The sequence below is a fragment of the Mauremys mutica genome, chromosome 12 (assembly GCF_020497125.1).
Source record: "Mauremys mutica isolate MM-2020 ecotype Southern chromosome 12, ASM2049712v1, whole genome shotgun sequence".
Classification (NCBI taxonomy): Eukaryota; Metazoa; Chordata; order Testudines; family Geoemydidae; genus Mauremys; species Mauremys mutica.
The window spans coordinates 11,207,986-11,232,716 of record NC_059083.1 but is presented as its reverse complement, the minus strand read 5'-3'; the positions used below and the strand labels follow the sequence as shown (position 1 = coordinate 11,232,716).

Sequence of the window (24,731 nt, the reverse complement as noted above, 5' to 3'; positions counted from 1 at the left end):
AGAGGTTAGGATGGGTGGGGCAGGGTGTATGTGAGAGGCAGCACTAATCTTGGGGCTGTGGGGCCAGGGCATATGCGGGAGAGGCAGCACTGATCTTGGGGGGCAGGGCAGATCTTGGAGGGTGGGGCAGATGAGGGGGCAGCACTGATTTGGGGGCAGGGCAAATGTTGGGGTCTAGGGAACCGGACTGATCTGGGGGCTGGGAGGGGAGGGTTGATTTGTAGGTTAGTGGGTAGAATGAATGGCTGGGCAGATATGGGGTGAGAACTCCACTTGACAGAACGATTGCATATCAGCAAAATAAGAATCTGAAAGAATCAAAGGAGGCTGGGTTTTTCTGGGCAGGGAATTTATGTTGAAAAGAGCTATAGAAGAGTGAGGTATTGATTATGGCATCTCATTAGGGGTTGGCATTGATGATGTAGTTTCCTGCCAAACTAGTCACTACCACATGAATGTGTCCACGTGACAAGGAAGTCACACAGTTTCTTGAACCCATGACCCACACCACCCGAGGGTGACAGAATTTTTCTGCTCATCATGTGGACACTAATTGTTCTCTTATTCCTAACCCGACTTGGAGCTGGGCCACGTGATTTGCTGCCACATGATTTGCTACCATATGATTTGTTGAAAATCAATCAGAATATGCATTGCTGTCTGCACAAATTGCAAAGGGATTATAAAGCCAGTTTGGGTTAAATTCCTGTAACTTGTGCCGAACTGTGAAGGAAACCAAGCGGGTGTGTTAACCCTCGTCTTACGATGTTACTTGTGTCCTAGTAGAATTCCTGAATGTGATCAGGGCTCCTCCGCGGTGCTTGTACAGTGCCTGGCACACCGAACGAGACAGTTTCTGCCATAAAGAGTTTGCAGTCTGAATAGACTTGAAAGGAGTAGATTTATGTTGGTAAATGTCGATTTCACTGTACGCACAGAAACTGGGAAAAAATTCCATCGATGATCGAAATGTGCAGATAGACAAAGTAAGAAAAATGTTGCTTGAGAACTTCTTAGAGTTTGATTTAAGGTATCTACTTGGTATAGTTTGTTTGCAGTGTTGTTTGTAGCCATGTTGGTCCCAGGATATTAGAGAGACAAGGTGCGGGAGGTGATATCTTTTATTGGGCCAGCTTCTGTTGGTGAAAGAGACACGCTTTCAAGAAGAGCAGCTCTGTGTAAGCTGGAAAGCGTGTCTCTTTCCAAAAAAATATATTACTTCACCCACCTTCTCTCTGTATTTTGACATGTGATGTTGACAATTTGTGTTTTAATGGTAATTAAGCTTTAACTTTCTGGACTCTCAACATCCACTATCATTAATTATTGCCTGACCAACACCCCCTGCCTATAATTTCACACAACTGTAAAAATCTAAATAGATGATGATAGAATAAATACTTAAAATGAGGGCTGCCAAACGATAAAAAAAAATTGCAATTAATTGCACGATTAAAAATATTCACGATCAATCGCACGATTAAAAATATTCACGATTAATCGCACGATTAAAAAATATTCACGATCAATCGCACGATTAAAAAATATTCACGATCAATCATGCAATTAAAAAATATTCGCGATTAATCACACGATTAAAAAATATTCACGATTAATCGCACGATTAAAAATATTCACGATCAATCACGCAATTAAAAAATATTCGCGATTAATCGCAGTTTTAATCACACTGCTAAACAATAAATGCCATTTATTTAAATATTTTTGGATGTTTTCAACACTTTCCAATATATTGATTTCAGTTGCAACACTAGGCTACGAAGTGTACACTGCTCACTTTATATTACTTTTATTACAAATATGTAAAAGAGAGAACAGTATTTTCCAGTTCCCCTCATACATGTGCTGTAGCACAGTCTTACAAATATAGAATTATTATTATTTGTACAGAACTCTGCACTCAGCAAGACAATGTCGAACTTTAGAGCCTAGAAGGGGCCACTCAGGTCTGTCGTGAGGGGCACACACATGCCCATGCAGGGAGCCTGCGGTGCTGCAGGACTGGTTGCTCAAGTCTGAGCGTCTGTTTCAGGAATCACAGGGCTACCAGCCAGGGAAGTACGGGGGTACCTAATCTCTGGGGAATGGAGGGGACTTTGGGACTGAAATGAAGAGGCATTTGAGAGGCGCAGTGTGGTGACCAGTCACACCAAGGGGCCTGCCCGAGGCCCGAGCTAAAGGCAGGAGCTGCTGCCGCTTGACTGAAAGTTATGGGGGGACTTTAGCAATTCCCAGCAGCCTGGCCCAACCGCGCTCACTCCCCAGGGGTTTACACAGACTTTGGGGGAACTGGAGGAGCAGAGCTAATTTGCAAGTGTTTCCCCGCCCCGCTGAACTCAGCCCCTGGTTGATGGAGCCCACCATGCTTTCCCTTTGTGGTCACAAGGGAGGGCTGAGACTGGCTCCCCAGGCACAAGAGCGTCTCCTCGTCCAGCTGCGTTGTGAGAGCCGGGTCCCAGGTGAGAGGGCTGGTGCTGGGGGAGGGAGCCCAGGTTGCGGGGTGTCACCGGGCCATAACCTGGGCTGCTCAGGCTGGGGGGAGGCAGCTGGGGCCAGGACCCAGCTGGGGCTGTACAGGGGCTCCAGCAGACAAGCAGAGCTCCCTGGGAGGCAGTGGGGACTCCGTCCTTCCTTCTGCTGCACCTGGCGCCTGCAGGGAGGTGGGCAGGGGTGGGGCTGGTGTGGGTGTTTTGGTGGGGGGACAGTGATTTGGCTGAGATGCTGCTAGGGACCCAGTAGTGATCCAGACTGGAGAGCGGGTGGGCGCATTGGTTCTGGAACTACGGCCCGGGTGCTGCCCCTGGCTTGAAGCGGCTCCCATCATAGGCAGGGTTTACAGTTGGGTTCAATGGCTCTGAGCACCGCGCTGGACACATCGTTCCAGCCCCCCTGGGCGGGTGGGGTGGGGAGATCACGGGGCACTCTCAGCACTGAGGCCGGGGTCCCTCTGCAGCGAGGTGAGCTGCAGGGGTCCCGGGAAAGGCTAGTGTGGGGGATGGCAGAGCATCGAGATGGGAAGGGGCTCCCCCTAGGAGAGCCCAGGAGGTGGTGGGGACCCCACTGAATCCTCGTGTGGATGCTCTGGGGAATCCCCGGGTGAATCGGGTGTTGGGTGAGGTGCGAGTTGGCAGGGCGGTGAGTCATGGCTTGGGTTCTGCGGGGAAACCACACAGTGGTCGCAATAAAAAGTTCCCCAGAAAAGCTTTGGCTCCCAAATCTATTGTCAGAACAGACAACAAGGGAATCTTCTCGTCCCACAGGAAAAGTCTGCCCCTGGGCATAACAATGGTGTATAGACCCTCATCCAGCACATGGACACTGCTGGGTCCAGAGACCCCATCCCCGACCCTATTGCTTTAATAGAGAACAGGGGTTGTGCTGCTCTGAGACCATCAGAAAGGAGGATGGGGGGATGAGGGGGAAAGGCGCAGAACATCACAAAAAGCAACATTCCCTGAGCGGGATCCAGCCAACGTATGGCCGTGAACCTCCTGCCAATTCTCCTGTCAGATACAATAAGAAACGTGACTGCAGCCAGTCCACCCTCCAACTCCAGACCCTGGCTCACCATGGCTGCATCCAGCTGACTTATATTTCAAGTACATGTGTATGAGACTCCAAAGACGCTGTTTGTTCTATTGCATTCAGTGGCAACAAACAGGGGGTGAGGGGGAGAAATCTTGTTTTAAAAATAAAAAAAAGTGGAGGGGATTTTTTTTAATCCAAAACTAAAATTTACACTTGGAAATTTCCTGCTGGAAATTTTTGTAAAAATGACACTTTCCTCCCATAACCCTCCCCGCCCCCCGTTAAATGTGGATCATTTTTTGGCAGGAAAACACAGTGATCAAAAATATTTCAAGCCGTTCTACTGGAGTGGGTCTTTGGGCCAGTGGGCTGTGCACTGAGGGAAGTCAGTGGAGCAGCTGTCATCTCTGGGTTGTGTTTTCAGGGGGAGCGCTCCCTGCCCTAAGGGAAGGGCTGTCTCTGGGGTGCGGGGGAGTGGGGTGTTTGTGCATTTTGAAAGTAGCTTTTGAGAAAGCCAGTAAGGAGTTAAGACACGTCACTGCACATCTGGCCCCTTTCCAGTGTATTTTGTCTCTTTTGTTTTGTTCTATGTGCCAACACATTGCCAAGGAACAAAAGAGAAACGTGGCTGGGTTGTTACTGCCCACAGAAAGTTCTGGTTTTAGAATCTGGCCACACATTTCCTTTCCGATACTGGGAATTGCAGCTGTGTAGAAGAATTTGATAGCTAAGAGGAGGGAGGAGGGCGGGCATGAGATGGGAGGTCTCAGTAGCATTGTTGAAGGCAGTGGAGGATGGGGGGGAGAGGCTGGGAATGCATGGCGGGGGGGTGTGTGTGGAGAGGGCTCCTGTGTTGAAGAGACTAGAGCTGTGCACAGGGCAAGGGTCTGAAGTGGGGAGCTTAGTCCCACTATGCTGAGGCATCAGCGCTTAAAGGCTCTATTGCACACTGAGGCAGCACTGATGGGGAAACTGAGGCAGGAGCGCCAGGCGAGCCTGGTGCTTTGGGGGTGGTGTCCTTCCCTGCTGCACCCCTTTTTGAGCACCAGGTCTCCCCAAAACAATCCTCCTTGCCCCAAAGCTCCCCCACAGCCTGGCTTCCCCCTCCCACCGGAAAGTGTGTGTGTGGGGGGGGGGAAATGGCTGTGTTTGAGAGCATAAGGGGAGGGAATACGAGGGGGGTAGGGCAGGCCTGGTGGGGAGAAGGGCTGTGCCTGGGGAAGGTGCTGGGGTACTATACAAAGGGAGAACCTGCGTCTGGGGAGCCTAGTCTGAGCTCTGCTCCGCTCCTGCCTCGGTTTCCCCTGCCAGTGCATCTGAGGCCGCAGTGTCTTGGGGAGCAGTTTCAACCTAGCGTGTGGCCTCAGAACCTTTTAAAGAGCAGGGAAAGTCAGGTCTAGTGATTGACCAATGGGAACTTCCCATGCCCCGTGTCCCAGGTCTATAGCAGCGATGACATCGTGACCCACCTAGTGATGGTCCATGGAATTTGCCCTTTATGAATTCCGGCTGTTCCCTCTTGCACTGCAGGTCAGCCAAGAGCTGGAGAACGTCAGGAGCAGGAATCTCTCCAGCCGACCGGGACCGACTCTTCCCGCCGGTTATAGCAAGAAAGCGAGGAGCCCAGCACATGCCCACGTGTCCTGCCGAGACTAGAGAAAAGAATGGATCCTGCTGGGATGAAACTGTGGCCGGAGATTTATCCTGATGTCCCTGGAAACCCCGAGAGCGGAGGGGAGCCAGGTAACTGAAGCCTGGTTCTGACCATTTAAATGGGGTCTCTAGCTTCGTGGATTGTAAAGCCAGGAGGGACCACTGTGATCATCTGTTCTGACACCTCCCTTTGCCGCACACACCCCGCCCACACACCTGCCGCTGTACAGCACAGGCCCTTGAATCCCACCCACTGCTCCCTGCATCCAGCCCACGCCTGCTGGGGGAGCCAGAGCTTGCAAAAAATGTGCAAACCTCTGGTTTCCTACAGATGGGGCTCTGCAAATGCCAGGGAGCCGGTGTAGGAGGAATCTGACAGTTTTCCGTGCCTGTGATTGTGACACCTATGGGAGTGGGGGGAGTTGCTGGGGTGTTTGCTGTGCCTTAAATATGACCGTGGAAAATACTTGCGGAGGCTGAAACTGAACAGTTCTCTCAGCCCCAGACGGCCCTGGGTTTAATCCCCCAGGGTAAGCAGTTTGCCCAGATGCCAGGCCATCCAGCTCTCCCAGAATCAGGGGGAGCAGGGCTCCTTCACTACCGAGGTTGTCCAGGAGTGTGTGTGCACGTAGGGTTAGGGGCACCAGGAGAACCGGGGCCCTGGTGTCAGATGTGAGACCTCGCACACACGCACCCCCCTCCCCATTGCAAGCCTTAAGAAGCTGGTCTGCCTCCAGCAAGCTACAGCTACATGGTCAGATGCTCATCAAACCCTCTCTGATCCCTTTTGACCTGAGCGACTCGCCAAAAATGTGGCGTCTTGCAGCTTGCTCCAGTTACGAGGAGAAACTGACAGCAGGGTCTAGTACCTTTGATAATAAGTCTGGCTTATTTACAAAGAAAGTATAAATTCCTGTAACCCCAAACATGAGAAGGGTCAAACCATGGGAGACAGTTTCCTTACTCACAGTTCCCAGCCTCTTTCAGTCAGCACTGTGCCCAAAAGCGCCCTCTCAAGGTTTCTTCTCAAGGTCCCACTGCCAGCGCATCTGTGTCTGGCTTTCTGGCTGCCTGCTCCTTCAGCTTTTCCAGTGTTTTTTCTTCTTCGTCTTGTGCACCCATACACGCACAGACACAGACAGACACACACATACACACACGTCTACTCACAAGCAATACCTGGCCATGTCCCTTTCCTACATAACTGAAACTTCTGAGTAGCCCGCGTGTGCCTCTGGGTTGGGCTAGGGGTGCTGTGAAGGAGGTCGGGGTGCAGGAGGGGTGTGGGGTACGGCAGGGGGGTCAGGGTGCAGGAAGGGGGTGGCAGGGGATTGAGGGCAGGGGGTCGGGATGCGGGGTGTGGCATGGGGCTCAGGGCAGGGGGTTCGGCTGCAGGAGGGGTTTGGGGGGTGGGCTCTGGCCTGGCACGAACTGGGGGCAGGGCAGGCTCCCTGACTGCCCTGCCCTGGCCTGCCCTGTCCCCGTGCTGCTCCGGGAAGCGGCGGGAACCTGGGGGAGGAGGGGCACAAGGGTCTGTGTGTTGCTGTTGCTTCAGGCACTGCCTCCAGCAGCTCCCATTGGCCGGGGACAGGGAACCGCTTCCCGGAGCGGCGCGGGAGCAGGCCAGGCAGGCAGGGAGCCTGCCCTGCGCTGCTCTGTCCCCGGTGCGCGTCGGGCCGGAGCCGCTCTAGGTAAACGCTGCGGGAGGGGGGCCACGAGGAGCTCGCGGGCCGCAGAAAATAACCCCGCGGGCCGCGTGTTTGAGACCCCTGATCTAAGGTATAAATGAACAAAACAGGATGTTTTCACTGAGAGTAGGTGAGGAAATTGTCAGTTAAGCTGTTTTTTTTTTAACCTGTGAAGACTTAAAGAGGTATCATAGTCCCTGCTTGTCTAGCTCAAAGCGTGCGTGAGTCATGTTCTCCAGTGGAACCCAGGAAGAGAGTTGGGTAAGCAGCGGAGGAGGCGTGGAGACCAAGGTGTGCTTTCTTGGGCTGAGCTGCATGGGAAACTTCTACAGGGTATAATTTCCTGTGTGGAGAGTCCTATTCTGCACTAAGTGTTGCTTTTTTGGGTTTAGCTTTAACCCCTTCCAAAGCAATATTAAATAAACTGGAAAAAGGCCACTCTTGTATTGGAATAAGCGTCTCCCCATGGGAGGCTGAACTGATATAACTATTGGTTTAAATTCCCACCTTGGCTTATACCGGGATCACTTTCATAGAATCACAGAAGATCAGGATTGGAAGGGACTCAAGAGGTATCTAGTCCAACCCCCTGCTCACAGCAGGACCAACACAAACTAAATCATCCCAGCCAGGGCTTTGTCAAGCCTGACCTTAAAAACCTCTAAGGAAGGAGATTCCATCACGTCCCTAGGTAACCCATTCCAGTGCTTCACCACCCTCCTAGTGAAATAGTGTTTCCTAATATCCAACCTAGACCTCCCACACTGCAACTTGAGACCATTGCTCCTTGTTCTGTCATCTGCCACCACTGAGAGCAGCCGAGCTCCATCCTCTTTGGAACCCCCCTTCAGGTAGTTGAAAGCTGCGATCAAATCCCCCCTCACTCTTCGCTTCTGCAGACTAAATAAGCCCAGTTCCTTCAGCCTCTCCTCATACATCATGTGCCCCAGCCCCCTAATCATTTTTGTTGCCCTCCACTAGACTCTCTCCAATTTGTCCACATCCCTTCTGTAGTGGGAGGCCCAAAACTGGACACAGTACTCCGGATGTGGCCTCACCAGTGCCGAATAAAGGGGAATAATCACTTTCCTCAATCTGCTGGCAATGCTCCTACTAATACAGCCCAATGCCCTTAGTAACAAGGGCACACTGCTGACTCATATCCAGCTTTTCATCCACTGTAATCCCCAGGTCCTTTTCTGCAGAACAGCTGCTTAGCCAGTCGGCTATATAGACAAGCCTTTATACTCCACTGGTGGTCTGCAGTTTGTGGCTGTCTCCTTGGGTAGGAAGAGCTGGGGAAAGCTGGATTGGAGGAGACTTTCAGGTGTAGGACAGTTTGCCCCCACTCTCCTAATTAGCTTTAGATGAGATGGCTTGAGATGAGTAGGCAAGGACCAGAGCCACCTAAGGGATGAGCTGAAGCCCCACGAACAGGCCTGATGCTCATTAGAACTGGAATTTGGGAAGGAAATAAAAGGAACCTAAGAAAATTGCCTAGGAAGGTTGTGGAATCTCCGTCATTGGAGGTTTTTAAGAGCAGGTTGGACAAACACCTGTCAGGGATGATTTAGATCAGTGGCTCTTAACCTGGAGAGCGAGATGCCCTTTCTGGAGGTGTGAGACAAGCCAGATTTTTTTAGGAGGTAAATGTTTGATAAGGGGGGGCGAGAACATATTTTGAGAACCAAAGGGGTGCAGGCTGCAGTAAAGGTTAAGAACCACTGATCTAGATGGTGTTTGGTCCTGCCATGAGTGCAGGGGACTGGACTAGATGACCTCTCGAGGTCCCTTCCAGTCCCATGAGTCTATAAAGAGGGACAGACACCGCAAACCACCACAAGGCAAAGCCCCGCACCACTCCTGTGAGTCCTTTGTGACTTGTACTCTCAGCCCACGCCCAGTCACTGGACTTGGCAGAGGTTTCCAGGCTCTTTTAGCCCAGTCGTCTTAACTCGAAAACTCAACCATCTTGGGCAGCCTGAAATATGTCAACTGCCTTTCAGTTTTCCCAGCATGCTTTGCGGGACTTGGGCTAAGTGACTTCTAGCCCCTCCCCAAAATTCCAAGTGTAGCCCCTAGGATTATTTTGCAAGCTATTATATCCTACTAATCCAGCCAGACGGATCAGAGAATATGTTTCTCTTTCTGAATTAATCCATTTCATTCTTATATTTTATCAGTATTCATTCCTTTGAATTTAGGATGTGTTGAGGCATACGATATGTGTTTCCTCATAATTATACATAGAATAAGTTTTGCTGAAATGCAAAAAGCCTACTGGCCTGTAAGATCCGGTAAGATCTGCTATATAGCAAAAAGTATAATCAGTTAAAAATATGTCAGCATAAAAACAGGTAAGCTTTGGCACAGATAAGAATGATCCCTGAACTTTGGGGAAGCAAAGGGAGGAACTCTATACACATCACTGAACAGGTTTATCCGGTGTCTACAATCGGTGGTTACCGCAGGATACCCCCCGACTTGGAGGTCACCAAGAGAGCTTAGGCTGGCAGTTCTGGAGTGAGATAGTCCTTATTAATATATAGAGAGTAAGTGTCATAATCCACTAACCTATAGGAGTTAATTTCTATGGGTATGGAAATAAGATTTGGGTATAGTAGGTTGGGCCTGAATTACATAGTGTCAAGTATCAGAGGGGGAGCCGTGTTAGTCTGGATCTGTAAAAGCAGCAAAGAGTCCTGTGGCACCTTATAGACTAACAGATGTATTGGAGCAGGAGCTTTCGTGGGTGAATACCCACTTCATCGTGTATAAAGTAAAAAGGTATGTCTGTCTTCGTCATACATCCAACGAAGTGGATATTCACCCATGAAAGCTCCTGCTCCAGTACGTCTGTTAGTCTATAAGGTGCCACAGGACTCTTTGCTGCTTTTATAGATCCAGACTAACACGGCTACCCTTCTGATACTTGATAAAATACCTTGTTTGGAAAAAGTCTGGAGGCTTTTTTCTGTCGCTCTTTCTTTTGTTCTCCTATATTCTATAGACTCTCTTTTTATCTACCTATCATTCACGCTATCGGCTCAGCTTGTGCAGTACAGTATAACTACTCACCGTTCCTAACTACTGGGGAAGCCATTGTGTTACCGGGCATGCCAGGAGTGAGCCTGGTCCTTCACGTCCTATTACCAGGTCCTCAAGGAAGGGTGTGAATATGTTAGGTTAAGGTACGTATAATAGGAATGTTACCAGCAGGAGTTTTGGAATTCTTTTACTGTTTTGCAGTTATAAGTTTCATTGCGTTTATTATTCTTTTGTTAATCTCAATAAAGGTTTTATCAATTTGGTATTGTCCTCAGGGTAAGTGTTTTTGCCAAGCACCTCGAGAGGCCTCTCCCAATATAGAACTCTCCAAGTTCTTGAACCCTGTACTCTGAATTGGACAAGAACCTATGAATCTTCTGGTCGGATGCGATCAGTGGCGCGCCATAACAGCCAACCCATCAAATTCAGGTCAAGACAAGCTAATAGCCCATGCTCCAGAGGCCTCAAATCCAGTAGGGTCTTTTGCACTTAGAGGCAGGAGCAACTGAAATGGAGGAAGTCCATGGTGATAATCCCCAGCTCTTACAGCACTTTGTGACAAAGTGGGAATGTTCTCTTTGAATACTGTGTGGGTGCCTCAGTTTACCCTATGCATTTCTTAAGTATCTAGGTGGTGGGATAAGGGTGTGTGATTGTTGCAGAGCCCTGGAGGCACAGTGTGACACTGTGACACCTTGTCTCCTGGCAACTGATGGCCTGGGCCCCTCCCCGGCAAGGTGCCAACTGAAGGTGTACTGTACAGAACACTGAAGGTGTTGGAGAACAAAGAGATCAGGTGGCCTCCTGGCCGGGGAAAGAGACAAAGACCAGCGGAGGGGCTGGAGGGAGTTTCAGTTGGGAGCTGGCTGGGGAGACGGGGGGGAGGCCGAGAACCTGGGTCTGGGCTCCCCATCCCCCAAGATGGACCTGACTGGGGGGTCCTGTTTTCTGTACCTACAAGCTCTGGTTTAGACTGTGATCCTGTTGTCTAATAAACCTTCTGTTTTACTGGCTGGCTGAGAGTCACGTCTGACTGCAGAGTTGGGGTGCAGGGTCCTCTGGCTTCCCCAGGAGCCCCACCTGGGCGGATTTGCTGCGGGAAGCACACAGTGTGGAAGGGGGGGATGCTGAATGCTCCAAAGTCAGACCCAGGCAGGTTGAAGCCCTGGAGACAGTCTGCTCAGAGAGAGGAGGCTCCCCCAGAGTCCTGACTGGCTTTGTAGGGAGCAGTTCCAGAGCATTGCCCGGTGACTTCGTGACACGCTTGTCATCAGGAGATCTCAACGCACTTTACCAAGGGAAGCCGGTATCGCTCTCCCTGTGCTAGAGGGGGAAACTGAGTCCCAGAGCAGGGACGTGACTTGCCCACAGTCAGGCAGTGGCGGAGTCGATAACAGAACCCAGGCTCCCAGCATCCCAGGGCAGTGAGCTGATGTAAGCGGGTTGCCCCTAGTGAAGCACTAGGGATGGGCGGATGTTGGTCTGCCCACTATTAAAGGCCCCTCCCCCTCCGCCTGCAGACCCCTCCAGCAGCGCAAACATCCGGGTGCACCTTAGCAGGGCTGGGGAAGCAGGGTGCGGGGGCTGGAAAGGGAATCTACAGAGCGGCAGCCAAGCAGAGCGGTGCCCTGAACGTGACCGTCTCGTAGCTGAAGCCAAAACCGACCTTTAACTGCCAAGTTGGGATCTGGGGTTTTTAAAAAAAAGTTAAAAGTTTCTAACTCGTGACAGTTGCCAACTAAAATTAACTTGAATGATTTGAATAGTAGTTTTGTGGAGAGGAGGGGAATTTATTGCCGGCCCACTGATTGCACATGTACTGTAAGTGCCCGATTTTGATTTACCTTAATCAGGGTTTGGGTTTTTTTAAGCGGTTCATTTGCTAGATCAAAACAGGACACTGCTCTGAACATGGAAACTAAGATTGTCGCCGCCCAGACTTGCCAGAGAGCCAACACAACACATTGGTGCAAGTTTGTGTGTAGACCAGTCCTCAACTCTGCAAATGCCTAAGCCCCTCTTTAAGGGACTGTCCGTCCTGCAGCCAGGGCATGTGTTTGCAGACCGGAGCCAGCTTTGATTTAGTGAGTGCTGCTAAAAATAGCAGCGGGGCAGTGGCCCGGCTTTCAGCATGGGTGGTGACCCCCCCCCCATGTATGTACCTGCCTTCCTAGCTCACACCAAAGCCTGCACTGACACTGCTTCGCTGCCAGTTTTTAGTGGTGCTCGCTAGATCCAGGCTAGCTCTGGCATGTCCACCCAAGCTGCAGTCACACCTGCTGACTGCAGTGTAGACGTCACCTGGTCCCTTCCACGCCATGTTCTGGCTGAGGCTGGAGGAGGGTGAATCAGCAGCAGGAAGGATGCAGTGACGGGTGGGAGAAGAGGTCAGCAGCCAGGGGATGAGGAGTGGTTAGGAAGTGAAGGGGTCAGCTGTGGGTGGGAGAGATGGGAAAGCAGCAGTGGGGAAGGGAGGGGAGGCAGCAACGGGGTGGGACAGGAAGCCGGCAGCAAGGGAGAGGGTGTATGGGAAGGAAGGGGCCAGCAATGGGGGTGGGAGGAAGCAGCATTGGTGGGGAATCAGGAGTGAGGGGGGCAGGGGGCCTGTGGTGCTCAGTGGAGGGGGATTTAAACCGGGAGCCGTCAGGAAGGAGATGTGGTAAGAACAGTAGCGTTGTAGTGTGTAGTAAACCTGCCGTCGTGTATAGAAAACGAGGGCAGTTGGCGTTCGCCTTACGGAGACTCTGAACAGCGTGGATGCCAGCTGCTTCCTTTTGGGGTTAGATCTTCCCCTGCCAGACGGCTGGGTGGCCTTTGAACCGGTGAGCGATGCAGACTGGAAACCCCTGAGCAGCGTGACAGGGGCACAAAGCGATCACAGGATGTCATGCGATCTGCGGGGGAGACACTCGTGCCCACGCCCTGCAGGAGCGTTGGTGTCGTCACTCGCGCGTGGCCCAATATTTATAGCATCCCGGAGGCGTACGTGTCCCCGTGTGGATGTTGGTGCAGGAGGCTGTAGCGCAGTCCGAGGGCTGGGACACTTGGGGAAAGCGGGGAAGAGAGCTGTGAAGCCAGCGAAGGGGAACTGCTCCCTGGAGCGTCCCTGGCTGGAGACAGAGGCTGCGGCTTGCACAGGTGGGACTGAATTTTCAGCGTTGGCTGTAAATGGCCAGGCCCTTTGGGGGAGCAGCAGGGACCTGATGACAGTTATGAGCAGAGCAGCCGGTTTGCACTCGCAGCTGCTATATCCTGTGCGTGCATCCGGGATCAAGGCCATTCTCCTGCCTTCCCTGTCCTCTTCCTTCTATTGTTGAGGGGTCACAGGTGCACCCACCCCAGTGGGCTTTTCCAGGCCTGAACAACCAGCTGGGATCCTGACTGGGTGTGTGTGTAGTGGTGGGGGGTGTTGTCAGAGTGCTACCGGTATGGTGCTCTGCTCTCTCCAATGTTGATATCACTCGGCTGCGTGCGTGTGTTCCCTCTGTGTGCTGCCCCAGCTCTGCAGATAGCTGACACAGCAGACCCGACGAGAACCCCCAATAACCACAGAGTCCAGTAAGATGCAAAGTCACGTCAACTAGGTTTATTGCGACCTCGGACACAATGGCAGTTCCCTGTAGGTTTCTTAGCCTAACTCAGGGCATACTACGAGAAAGTGCCTCTTGGCAATGGACCCGGCTCAGTCAGTGGCGGGACTTTCCACTGCCCCCTCGGCCGGACAAAGACACCGCCCCAGGGATGCATTCTTATACACAGATACAAACAAGTTACACATCACACCTGATGTATTGAGGGGCCACCTTTCTACGTAGCAAGGTACAACCCCTCTACGTATTTAGGTGCCGCCTTCTACCTTGTACATGTTGGTTCGATCAAAACAACTCTATCCATCATATTACCCTTTTGCCCCTGTCATTGGAATGGGTCGTCCTGTCCTTCTGCTATCTATGGAATGTTTCAGTATAGTGTGTTCTAATGCTGTGTTTATACTTTAATATGCTAGGTGAATATGTGTTTATGCAGCATCAGCTCTTTTCCTTGCCAGCTTCTGTGAACTGGGCCGGCCTCTGGCTCACAGCTTAACTTTGCTTTATGTTAGCAAAGTCTTGTTCATTACTTCAGTTCAGGCCTCAGGCCTCATACTGGGCCTTTATCAGGGCCTGCACTTACTACAGGGGGCAGATGTATCCTGGGGGGGTGGGCTCATATTACACCCCCATTTGAAGATCTGCCCCAGCTCTCTCCCTTCTCCACCTCACGTTCCTTTTTCTGGCCGTTCTTTGGGGCCAGTGTTTCCCCGCACGTGTGTGTGGAAACAGGCGTTCCTGCCGCGTGTTTCTCTCTCTCACAGCATGTTATGAACCTGCCTCGTGTGAACCCCGCCGTCCTGCACAGCTGCTGGGCCGGAACTGCAGCTCCCCCAGCTCAGTGCGCATAACTGCCTGTTTGTGGTTGTGGTTCACGTTGATTGGGGGCAGGAGTTTTCCCATTCACCCCTGACTGCTGAGGGAAGTGTGGCCTAGTGGTTTGGGGGCTAGCCCAGGCGTTGGAAGACCTGGGATTGATTCCCTGTGTGACCCTGGGCAAGTGCTAGTCTCTCTCTGCCTCAGTTTCCCATCTGTACAATTACTGTACAGAACACTAATTCCCTCTCTCACAAGGCTGCTGTGAGGGTAAATTCATTACCAGACTGTGAGGTGCTCACATATAATGGAGATGGGGGCCAGAGAAGACCTTACTTAGATAGGGCAGAAGACTTTTTTTATGTTGGGGGCTGACCCAGAGGGCTCCTCTCCCACAGCCTTCTGAGATCATCATGAATCATCAGTGAGCAAAGATTCAAAAAATCCTTCAGAGGAAATCAGTAAAGTGGGTGGGAACATTTTCTATCAAAATATGCAGCTTCATTTTGACTAAAATGTTTGGCAGAGATGTGTCAATCTTGATGGAAAGGTTTCTGAGGTCCACAACCAGAGGTGACGCTTGGGTGGGAGGCAACCGCCACCCACCACCGCCCATTTGAACCAGTTGTCCCTGTCCACAGCTCTCTGGTTGCTTCTGCGGAGAGGGAGGAGCCCATGTCTACACTGTGGGAAAAGGTGTGTTCTCAACTGCGGTGGGTAACCCGCATTAGATAACTTGGGTGAAAATAACAGCAAAGACACGGCAACTCAGGCTAGCAGCTCACATTAAAGCCTGAAATGAAGTCTGGGGTTGAACGTAGGGGGGCTAACCCCAGTTGCTTTAAAGGACTTTGCTGCTGTTTTAACCCAAGTTAGCTAACGCAGGTTAGCTAATCCTGAGTTAAGAACACACTTTCTTTTCCAGTGTGGACATACACAGAGAGAGGCACTTCCGAAAGATTGGGGTTTGGTTCAAACCACGCTGAGAGCTATTTTCCAAAGCTCAGAAACTATCACAAAATGGAATTGACATCAGCTGGCCAACTCAAAATGGGTTCTTGTGTGAAAAAAGAAATGCATTACTGTCCCTGGAGCAACCCAGCCTCTTATAAGGAGTTGGGTACAACTAGGCTGGGGGAGGGCACAGGTTGGGCAGGGCGCACAGATTGCCAAGTGAGGGTGAGTCCCAAGTTCCCATCCCTTCTAACCGAGAGCCAGCCATCCTTGGGACATTCTGCCTGCCAGCTCTGGGAGAGTCCGGGAAGGAGCAATGAGTGGAATTAAGCAGCCCCATTCATCTTGTAAGTAAGCCACAGATGTGAGTAAGCCACCATCTGTGCAGTTATCCCTCATGCGACCAATGAAATCACTGCATGCAAATTGGGTATAAAGTAAGGCTGGTTATTGGTTGAGTTACCTCTGATATCACAATGGACTAGGCTCTTGGCATGGCATAGACATATCCCTTATTGTAGCTGTACATCACTCTCATGCAAGCTGTAAAGTCTAAATGTCTGAGAACGTAAAAATTAGGCGGTAACAGGCCGTGGATCTTAGGGATGAATGAACCTGCTGATATTGCGAACAAAAAGAGCTCTCAGCCATGCTTAAGAACATAAGAACGGTCATACAGGGTCAGACCAAAGGTCCATCTAGCCAAGTGTCCTGGCCAATGCCAGGTGCCCCAGAGGGAATGAACAGAACAGGTCATCATCAAGTGATCCAGCCCCTGTCGCTCATTCCCAGCTTCTGGCAAACAGAGGCTAGGGACACCATCCCTGCCCATCCTGGCTAACAGCCATTGATGGACCTACCCTCCGTGAACTTATCTAGTTCTTTTTGAACCCTGTTATAATCTTGGCCTTCACAACATCCTCTGGCAAGGAGTTCCACAGGTTGATTGTGTGTTGTGTGAAGAAATACTTCTTTTGTTTGTTTTAAACCTGCCGCTTATTAATTTCATCAGGTGACCCCTGGTTCTTGTTTTGTGAGAAGGTGTAAATAACACATCCTTATTTACTTCCTCCACACCAGTCATGGTTTTATAGACCTCTGTCATATCCCCCTTAGTTATCTCTTTTCCAAGCTGAAAAGTCTTAGTCTTATTAATCTCTAGTAGCTTGTAGCTACTTCCATTGCTTCCCATGGTAGGCTCCAGAGTGACACGGAATGACAATCCTGGAATCTTAGGACATAGATAACAGAAGCCATTCAGGAAAATGCTCCTTGGTAGCTAAGACCCTGATGTAGCTCCTGACTCTGAGTACCCCGTCTCAGGAAAATTAAGGGTTTTTTCTCTTTCAGATAATGGCCGTAGCTGCAAGCTCAGGAAACGTGCTGCATGTACAGTCGCAGTCATCATTGTACTTGTCATTCTGATTGCTGCTGTTGTTGCTCTGACAGGTGAGTGACTAATCCCAGCGTCTGTGTCGCTCAGGGCTGTGAATAATTTCATGCCCAGAGCACCACAGTTAGGTCAACCCAACCACCGGTGGTGTAGACCCAACTGGATCGACAGAAGGATCCTTCCTTCCGTGGACCTAGCTGCTGCCTCTCGGAGAGGTGGATTAACGACAGCGAGAAAACCCTTCTGTTGCTGTAGGAAGTTTCTACGCTCCGGCACTACAGTGGCCCGGTGGCAGCACCATCGCAGTGCTACTGTAGTGTAGACATACTCACTGGCTCTCTTCTCTCGGGCATCAGCCGTGGGGGCCGGGAACACATCTTCAGACTCACTCTCCTGCTGCCTTCTGTACCCTGGTTTATGATGACAAAACTGGCCCTTTAAATTGTCTCCCTGGGGAAGTACGTATCATTGTAACAAACCAGATAATCTTCTGTAATTGAGATAATACAAACATGAAAAGAATTTCTCCTCCCAAGAGCTCACAGTCTCGGGGTTGTCCACTCTACAGAGTCTATACTGGCCTGGCTAGGTCGCTGTAGCTACATTGGCATAACATCAAAGCATAGACCAGTGGTTCTCAACCGATTTACCACTGGGTTGCATATGCAGCTCTCTATGTGTTATATGGGCCGCATCTACACAATATCTATACTACCCCTATGGCCCTGAGGAGGTCACATGGGCTGCAGCTGTGTGCACATGGTTGAGAACCGCTGGTGTAGACCCAGCCTACACTGACCGAAAGATTCTTTTTTCCCATCGGTGTTGGAACACCACCTCCCCGAGCAATAGTACCTACGTCAACACCAGCCTTCTTCCGTCAGTGTAGACGCGGCGTGGCTGTGTCGCTCAGGGTGTGGATTTTTTTTCCAACCTATCTCTTAAGCATAGACCAACGCTTCACAGTCTAAACAAACTGAGAATGAGTGGCCTGACAGAAACTGTTAGAAGAACTTGGTCATATCCCCCTAAATTTTAACGCACACATAAATGTGGCTCTATAGATCTTACTAAATATTGTACAACCACTTCGTAATAGTCACTTGCAGCTATCTAGAGTAGCTATATTTCTAGTAACCCGAAGCATGGGAAAGTCCACAAGCCATGCCCCCAAAATTGTGAGTTGGGCTTAGAAATCATGTGACTTTGAACAATAAATGTGGCTTTGGCTGGCTGAAATCACTGCAGTTTTATAGCCCAGCAGGCAGCCTGAGCCCCATGAGCCTGAGACAGCTGACAGGGGCCAGCCGCGGGTGTTTTATTGCAGTGTAGACAGACCCTACACTGCATCTCCCAGAATATCTCCCCTGCATTGACAAGAAACAGCCGCGACTAAAGGCCTGTTACATTGATTCCCGGTTCGGGCCGGACCCTAGAATCTCCCCTGTACTTACAGTGACACCTAGTGGCTGGTTAAAGTAATTCCAGGGAGCATTACATTGGCAGTACTGTAACTAGCTGATTTCAGTATAGAAAGCTGCTAGGTGTGTATCCCATTTCTAGCCTGTGGGGGCAATGGGCCAGGCTCAGCTTTCCTGGTTAACAGCGGGTGTTTGACTGTGCTGTGGGATTTTGATTTCTAGTTGCCATATCCCCCAGATCTCCTTTTCCACCTCCCTACTGTCAGGGGAGCGGCCAGATTTTTCAGGACTCTGGACCCCAGATGAATTCATCACACAACCCTGCCCCATTCTTTGCACACTGAATGAGGCAGGGGTCCTGTGGGAAAACATAACAGGTGACCACATAAATATAGTATCATAACTAGGTCCTGACAAATTCACGGTTGTGAAAAACATGTCACAGACTGTGAAATCTGGTCTTTTGTGTACTTCTACCCTATGCTATAAAAGCACCCTATATTATATGGTAAAAGTATACAGACATCCACAGCATTTCTCAAACTGGGGGTCCCGACCCAAAAGGGGGTTGCAAGGCTATTATAGAGGAGTCATGGTATTGCCACCCTTACTTCTGTGCTGCTGCTGGCGGCGACGCTGCATTCAGAGCTGGGCACCCGGCCAGCAGCCGCTGCTCTCCGGCCACCCAGCTCCGAAAGCAGCGCAGAAGTGAGGGTGGCAATACCATAACCTCCCTGCAATAGCCTTGTGACCCCCTTTTGGGTCGGGACCCCAGGTTGTGAAACGCTGAGTCTTAAGGGCTTTACGTGTTTATATTTTGCCATTTTTAAATATATATTCATGTTTTGTTGCAACCCCGTGAAATGTAAGATTTAAATACCTGAAACTGTGAAATTCAAGATTTTTTAAATGGTGTGACCATGAAATGTAGGGAAATGAACTGTGAATCTGGTAGGGCCCTAATCATAACTGATACACATAAAAAGGGAGGATCAGGGAAACCAGGGTTAAGGTTGCACTTTGGAGCCTTTCCTCATTTCCATCTGGTGGGTATTTGCATGCGGGGGAGGGAAAGGTTGATCTCTTATCCTTATGTCGCTCTTTCAATTTCAGTGCTGGTACTTAAAGCGCAGCCCCAGTTCATGGCCTGGTGCTCAGATGGCTGGATCGGATACCAAGGGAAATGCTACTATTTCTCCGAGGCGGAAGAGAACTGGAACCGCAGCCAGAGACACTGCTCTGTGCTCGGTGCTTCCCTGGCTGTGATTGACAGTGAGCAGGACCTGGTGAGAAGAAAAACAGACCCTGGGGATGATGGGCTATGCTGGAGTTATGGTCAAGGCCTTCAAGGCGCTCCCTGGCCTAGGCCCAGTGTGTCTAAAAGAGCCTAAGGCTCCAGGATGAAGACCGTGGTTGACATCTCTGCTCCTCTGGCACCATTTAAGGGCAAAACTTCTCAGTGAGGGAGATGGAGCTTCCTTGGTGGCTGGTCCTAGCTTGGGGAATGGACTCCCCCAGGAACCAAGGACTGTCCAGAACCTCACCACCTTCTGCTCCAAGAGCGAGGTGCACTTCTTTGAGCTGTCTTCTCGGGTATCAACGTGACCCACTGGTGAGGGTGCCACAGATTCCACGCTGTGGTCATCCACAGAGGATCTGAGCCTTTACAGCCCCTGACAGGAGAGGGTTGCTTCTTTACATAAGAACATAAGAGCAGCCATACTGGGTCAGACCAAAGGTCCATCTAGCCCAGTGTCGTGTCCTCTGACAGTGGCCAGTGCCAGGTGCCCCAGAGGGAATGAACAGAACAAGGAATCATCAGTGATCCATCTTTAGCTCCCGCTGGTGTGACCTGTGCCTTTTCATTATGGAGGTTCCTGGTTGAAGTCCCCAGTATGTCAGCCAAGATGGTCGCCTTCACATAAACACATAGTGTGTGCATTTCAAATAACAAAACCCTACCAAAACAAACCACTCTACTACACACGTGATTCTCCCCCTTGGGAGAGCGAGAGCGAGAGAAAGAATCACATGCAATGTGTTAATCACATCACTTAACTCATGAGTGGAAGAGGCTCCGCTATAAGGGGGGAATGGGATAAGACCTTGTGTGGAATGGTGTAGGCACACGGGATGATGTATATTGTTAAAATTGCCTAAGCCAGTGGTCCCCAAACTGCAGGGTGTTCCACCCCGAGGGAGGTGTGGAGGAATGTGCAGGGGGCATATGGTGGCCCCAGGCCAGCTACCATGCAGGGGAGGAAGCCCCAGTCACAGCTCCCCACTGCCCCCTAGCCCCACCCCCAGCCCAGTCCTGGCCCCAACCGCAGCCCCACCCCCAGGCCACCCCCAGCCTAGCTCCATCCCGCCCCCAGTTCCAGACCCAGACCCAGCTCTGCACTGCCCTCAGCCCAGTCTGCCCTCATTCCCTCTCTGCCCCCAGGCCAGCTTCAGCCCCAACCGCAGCTCCACTCCTCCCCCACCCCACCTCTGCCTCTAGCCCCGGCTCCTCCTCCAGCTCCGTCTTCAGCCCGAGCGCCGCTGCTGAGCCAATTGTGCAGTAATGTGTGTGTGTGTGGGGGGGAAATGCGGACAGATTCCATTATTGGTAAGTGGGGGCACGACAGAAAAAAATTTGGGCACCCCTGATCGAAGTATTTCCATATTTCAGTTGCTTATAACTGTCCCCCAGGTTTTTTGTTTGTTTGTTTGTTTGTTTTGGGTTTTTTTGAGGGGCTGCTGGGTTGTCTGAACTTTACTCTCTCAAGGGGAAGTTTTTCCCTGACAGTTTCAGCAAATCCACTTTCATTATTTCTCTCGTGGTAGCACCTAAGAACTCCAGCCCAGACTTTTTCAGTGAATTTACAAGTCACCAAACATTGGCCCAGCTCTAACTGGGAATAAGTCAAAGCTCCCAAGTGCCACCTTAACTCTGGTTTTCCTTCTCCTTCCCTTTGGTGTGGCTCATTTATGAGCCAATCTTTAGTTATGTGATTCCCCTGCTGTGTTTTCCCGCAGGACCCCTGCCTCATTCAGCGCCCAAAGAATGGGGCAGGGTTGTGTGACGAATTCCTCTGCGGTCCCCAGCTTCCTGCCATGTTCGCTGCACTGGTTGTACCCGGCGCCGTGACTGAGGCGGGGCTGTAGGGATGGGCTTCAGGTTAAGCCACTAAAGTGGAACTCAGGAGCTCTAGTTTAATTTACAGCCTCTGCTTTAACTAACTCGGGAACATTTCTGTATAACGTGACTCTGTGCTGCCCAGAGCCCTGTGAGCAGCACACGTGGAATCAAACTCTTTGCTTTTTCTATGTTACAGGCTTTCATGATGCGATACAAAGGTGTCTCTGAGCACTGGATTGGCCTCCTCAGAGAGCAGGAGGGGCAGCCCTGGAAATGGGTGAATGGGTCTGAATTCAACAGCTCGTGAGTCTTTTTTCTATTTGTTTAGGTTCTGAACTCTAGGCTGTGGGGCTGAATTCAGATGGAGCTGATGTTCACCATGTGAACCCCAAAATACTGGCGGGGAGTGAGGGAAATCTGTGTTCTCTCCGGGATTTGGGGCTCACTCCCACCTGCTCACACCTGGATCCACAACGGAGCAAGGAATGCTGCACTGTTAGGGGGATGGTAACACTAGGGTTGTCAAGAACTAACTTTTCATTGAAACTGTTTTATGGTGGGAAAATTGGGGTTTTGACCATTTCTTTTCACAAAATGTCTTTTCATGGAAAAAAAAATTTTCATTAAAAAAAAATCCCCCCCCAAAGCAAGAAACTACTGAACTATTTCAGCTCAAAATGCTGCCCTGGTACCTCCTGGGAGTTGTAATTTGGTTTCCTCATATCCTCAATCTCCCCTTTATAAGCGGGGCTCCCCAACTGAACTACATCTCCCATGGTGCAGCATGGCCAAGGAACTACCTCCTTTTTGCCAAGAGAGATCAGGGCACCATGAGAGATGTAGTTTGGAGATGGAGCTTGGCCTATAGAGAAGAATGGGAGTATGAGGCACCGGCACTACACCTCCCATAATGCACTGCTTCCCCTTGACCAGTTGTGAGACCATGGTGCACCCTGGGAGATGTAGTTTGACCAGTGAACTTGGCGTATAGAAGAGAAGGGGCGCATGAGGCACCTGAACTACAGCTCCCGTGAGGCACCACAGCAGCTTTTCCAAATTAAAATATTTTAAGTTGTGATTTTTTTTGGTCAAACTTGTCTGAGCCAAATCCATTATAAGCTCCCACCTCAGCTACTCCCACTCAGGCTCCAGTCCCTGGAGAGCTGCAGGCCCGATGCCTTTGGAGATTTGGAGGCTGGAGGAAAGGGGTGAGATCTGGCCCCAGGGATCATATGTTTGAAGTCTGTGTCTTAGAGCGAGACAATGTCAAAAAGAGGACACAGACAACAGCTCCTCTGAGATTCAAGGGAAAGCAAAAGGCATCACAGTTAGTTACACCACAGCTAGCAGACATCACAGTTTGAGTTATTTACATGGTAGCAACCGTCAGTACAAAAGGGGCAGCAGTTTTCTAAGTGAACAAACAGGTAAAGTTGTTGTTTTTTTAGTTTCAGGTTAAATTAATTTTTTTTGTTCAGGCATTTTTCAGGCAACCACTTTTCTTTTATTAAAAGCAAAGGAAATTTACAACCATCATGGACAAACCCATACTCCATAGCCCCTGGTTAGGGCACTCAACCTGAGTCTCCTTTATCTGACATCAGGTCCTCTCCCTGCCTGATTTGGAGTAGGGACTTGAACCTGAGTCTTCTTCATCCTAGATGACTGCTGTAATGACTGGGCTATCAGATATACCACCACCTCCTTCTCCAGTTTTGTGAAGGTACCCCAGTGCTCTTGTCAACCTAGCCTGAAGAAAAAATTAGTTTGGGTTGAAAAGTTTCAGTCAACCCAAAATTGCATTTTTTTGGTGAATAAACTCTTCATCTAAAAAACTTCACCTGGCTCTAGCTAGAACCTCCTTCTCCGCCCACACGCACCTGCAATAGTAGATGTGGACTCATTTGGCCACCCTCACACATTAGGGAGAGATACAGTGATCCAGGCTGGAGGTGTTAGAACAGCGGTTCCCAAACTGTGGGTGGCAACACCAAATGAGGTCGCACCGTTGGCAGACAGGGTGGCGGTGGTCCCTAGTGTGAGGAAGGTGCCATTTTGCTCTATACGGCATCACCTTGCCTGTACAGTTCCTGCGAGGTCATGATGCACGGAAGACGCCATTTTTCTCTACAAAATGGCATCCTCCACACTGCTTGGGGTCATGGGAGGAAATAATTCATTAACATGGGGTCATGCTGGCAAAGAGTTGGGGGCCCCTGCGTCAGACACATTCTCCTCCCGGCAGTAACGTCAGCTGGCTGACGATGGCTTCGTTATCTCTCGTTGCAGGTTTCCAATAAGAGGAGGAGGGGACTGCGCGTACCTGAATGACGGGAGCGTCAGTGCTTCAAGGTGCATCACCGAGAGAAACTGGATCTGCAGCAAACCTGACGCGTATACGGACCAGAAAAGTGCAATGCAGGGGAGTCAGAAGCTGAAAAGCCAAAGGCTCACCAGGGGCTACTAGAGACCTGAAGGATCAGCGGCATTTGTCCAGCTGGAATCTTAGAGTGACACTGCTACTGGGGGTCACTTTGTACTGCTTCTCGGCCCCCACTGAGGGTCAAAGATGCTCCTAATTTAGTGTCCTGTGCAAATGTCACTAGTGCCCTTTCCTAGCTCAGCTGAGAACATGTGACATCAGCTGGCACCGAGCACATGGGGGCGGGGGTTGGATGTGCTAACTCGAATTGTGTTTCTCTGGCAAAGCTCCAGCCCTGACTTTGCCAGCATGTGCTGTGAGCTACCGCACCTCTGGTGACTTACACAGATGTTTCCTCTCTAGGATCCCTCCTTTTAATGTGGCTTTTCCTGTCGTTTGAAAATGGGAAACAATTTTTCTCTGTTGAGCAAGCTGAACTCATCTCACAGGGTCACCCAGCTTGGAAGGGCTCAGGGGCCACGTGCAGCACGAGTTCCCGCAGTCAGCTTTTGCTGTGCGAGACACCTCCACCTTGTCATGGCTAGAGAGGGCTCAGGCTGGCAGCCGGGCTGTGAAACTCTGCCGAATGCACTGAGCAATACTGGCTTCTCTGGGTACTGGCAAACCTCCAGGGAAGAGTAACTGCAACAGGACCCTGCAAATAATCCCTGGGTTGGGTGGAAGTCTGAGAGGAAGGGCAAGTTCTGCAGGTAGCCTGCTGAGCCAGCTGCCCTGCATGGACGCTGGCTCTGCTGCAGGGCTGCCCACATACAGCACAGCCGAAGTGCTGGGAGTGAGAGGTGGCAGCACAGGCCTCAGCGCTGCGGCTTCTGTTCTGCAAGAGATGCTCTTGTTCAAAAGGAATGACTCTGGGCCAGTTCTCTGGCCTGGTGGACAGGAGGTCAGACTACACAGTCACAGTGGTCTCTCCAGGCCTTGGAATCTATAAGACTCTATTAGTTGTCTTCTCTTGCTGAGGTTCAGATACCCGTATTGGGGCTGGGTGGATGTGTGATGCCACTGGAGGGCTAATTGTCAATGTGCTCTGAGAAGTTACTTGATTTCTCACCCTGGTG

The 24,731-nt window shown here is 50.7% G+C and overlaps 2 protein-coding genes across 2 annotated transcripts in view; one reads left to right on the top strand and one right to left on the bottom strand.

Annotated features, from left to right (window-relative positions):
- Positions 1-24,731, bottom strand: part of LOC123345649 (protein S100-A16-like) — a 294,793-nt gene that overhangs the window by 206,094 nt on the left and 63,968 nt on the right. The window lies entirely within an intron of this gene.
- LOC123345185 (C-type lectin domain family 2 member D-like) lies at positions 5,121-23,700 on the top strand. The gene is made up of 5 exons (XM_044981879.1): positions 5,121-5,292; positions 16,649-16,747; positions 19,226-19,398; positions 21,430-21,536; positions 23,523-23,700. The coding sequence occupies exons 1-5, from the start codon at positions 5,214-5,216 to the stop codon at positions 23,698-23,700; spliced, it is 636 nt and encodes a 211-aa protein (XP_044837814.1). The 5' UTR covers positions 5,121-5,213.